Below are 1,785 nucleotides of genomic sequence, written 5' to 3'. Positions count from 1 at the left end.
TTGATAAAAATTGTATAGTCAAGGTACTAAATTAACATTTTTGATAGTCAAGTGTTACAAAATAGTCAGTGGACCAAAATTGAAATTTTCTCTACATTACTATACCCTAACGGGTAAAGGACTATAATGAAGTAACATAAATTAATATAAGTTGTTTATAGTTGACTACCTCAAATAAAATAAAATAAAATAAAGTCAATATACAAAAAAATCATTAAAATGACCAAAAATGTCCAAAAAAAAAATGATAGTCTGGGATGTTAAATGACAAAAATGATATTCTGTGACTAAATTTAGAATTGATACCTAAGACAAGTGACATCGGATGAAATTAATTCTATCTATTATTTATTTATTTATTCTCAATACTATATACTTTAACTAACAAAACTTTTTTAGCATAAGATAGATCAGGGAAGTTCACCATCCTTTGGGCTTTGGTAACTTGGAAAGATAACATTGATAGTCTAATAATCAGAAATGAGAAATACAATTTAATAGTGCTCTGATCTTCATCACATACATAATTAAGGAGTATTTATATATTGGGAGAAGAGGAGTATTTATATATGGCATTTATAATAATAATAATTAATTAAACCTTTTTATCAACCGGAACTAACGATATCCTTAATTAGATTATCTCAATGAAGGATTTGTGGGTGCCTCATTGGCTCATAATTATACTGAACCGCACTGAGCTGAGAAACACGAAATTGGACGTCTTCAAGCATGAAGGAGAGGTCATTGAGTTTCCTGGTGAGAATATCAGCGAAAGCGGTATCCACATCTCCAATAGCAATGCGACACGCCTCAACGGAAACCATGGCGCCGTCTATGTGGCCCTTCAGCGGCGGCGAACTGGCCATGAGGGTAGCCGCCTTTTGCAGGTGCTTCAGCCTGTAGAGACTCCCCGTCAACTTACCCAGATGCTGGGCCACGCCGTCCGAGCAATACCCTAGCCCTGATATGAGAGATATTAATTTATTAATGGGGAACCAGTTACAACAAAACCACAAGACTAAACTAATACAAACTACTAACAGTCTCAACACCTGACGCGTTCTCCGACAGCTGCTGGAGACTTCTCAGCCTCACCATCCTGTTCACGAACCGCTTCACCACCTTGGTTTCTTCGATGCTCATTGCAATGGCGTCGTGCGCCAGGAGCGTCGCTGAGTCGCCGTTGGGGACGCAATCCTGCGCAGAACATTCGCCGGCACCGCACATCAGTACCACCAAGTAGCTGACAATGAGAACCACAATCGCCAGGTTTTGGTTTGCCATCATCGATCGATCTCTAGTTTACTTATATTTGCGACTTTCAATTCGGCTACCTATACGGTGATTGATATCTGTAATATATATAATATGTGATGGAGTTTTGATCGAGTTATATACTTATATATATAGGTTAAGGTTTGGGAACTGAAGAAACTCAAGTGGAGATCAGAGCAAGGTGAAGGTACTAGGTAGATGATACGAGGTGAGGTATGTTTTGTGTGTTTGTGAAGTTGTTGAGATTAACTGCGTAGCTAATGGAAGAACGGAACTAATAAATTTGTCACTCAAGTTACTCAAATGAGTTAATATCCATTTGATCCCTAGCATTTTACTAATTTAGTCATAGACTACCAAAGTTGTTTAATTTAGTTCTTGATTATACAATTTTTACCTAAAATAGTCCCTCAACTATTAGGATTTCACCATTTTGGTCATAAACTACTAAAGTTGCTCAATTTAGTCCCAAACTATATATGTAATTTTTACCTAAAATGATCTATT

General features: G+C 36.7%; 1 protein-coding gene across 1 annotated transcript; it reads right to left on the bottom strand.

Annotated features, from left to right (window-relative positions):
• Positions 1 to 437: 437 nt before the first annotated feature.
• On the bottom strand, positions 438 to 1,391 carry LOC109147632. Its single transcript, XM_019295239.1, has 2 exons — positions 1,056 to 1,391; positions 438 to 964 (listed from the first exon to the last, which is right to left on the bottom strand). Exons 1-2 carry the CDS (start codon positions 1,288 to 1,290, stop codon positions 645 to 647), a joined length of 555 nt encoding a protein of 184 aa, XP_019150784.1. The 5' UTR covers positions 1,291 to 1,391; the 3' UTR covers positions 438 to 644.
• Between the last annotated feature and the right edge of the window lie 394 nt (positions 1,392 to 1,785).

This window comes from Ipomoea nil, unplaced genomic scaffold (genome assembly GCF_001879475.1).
Source record: "Ipomoea nil cultivar Tokyo-kokei standard unplaced genomic scaffold, Asagao_1.1 scaffold2025, whole genome shotgun sequence".
NCBI lineage: Eukaryota > Viridiplantae > Streptophyta > Magnoliopsida > Solanales > Convolvulaceae > Ipomoea > Ipomoea nil.
The sequence above is the reverse complement of the archived record's forward strand: the minus strand, read 5'-3'. Positions and strand labels throughout refer to the sequence as shown.

What these genes read in the sequence shown, in the direction of transcription:
- LOC109147632 (XM_019295239.1), bottom strand. Translation starts at nt 1,290, where the DNA reads ATGATGGCAAACCAAAACCTGGCGATTGTGGTTCTCATTGTCAGCTAC. An exon ending in GCTGTCGGAGAACGCGTCAG is followed by an intron (nt 965 to 1,055) that starts GTGTTGAGACTG and finishes CTCTCATATCAG; the next exon opens with GGCTAGGGTATTGCTCGGAC.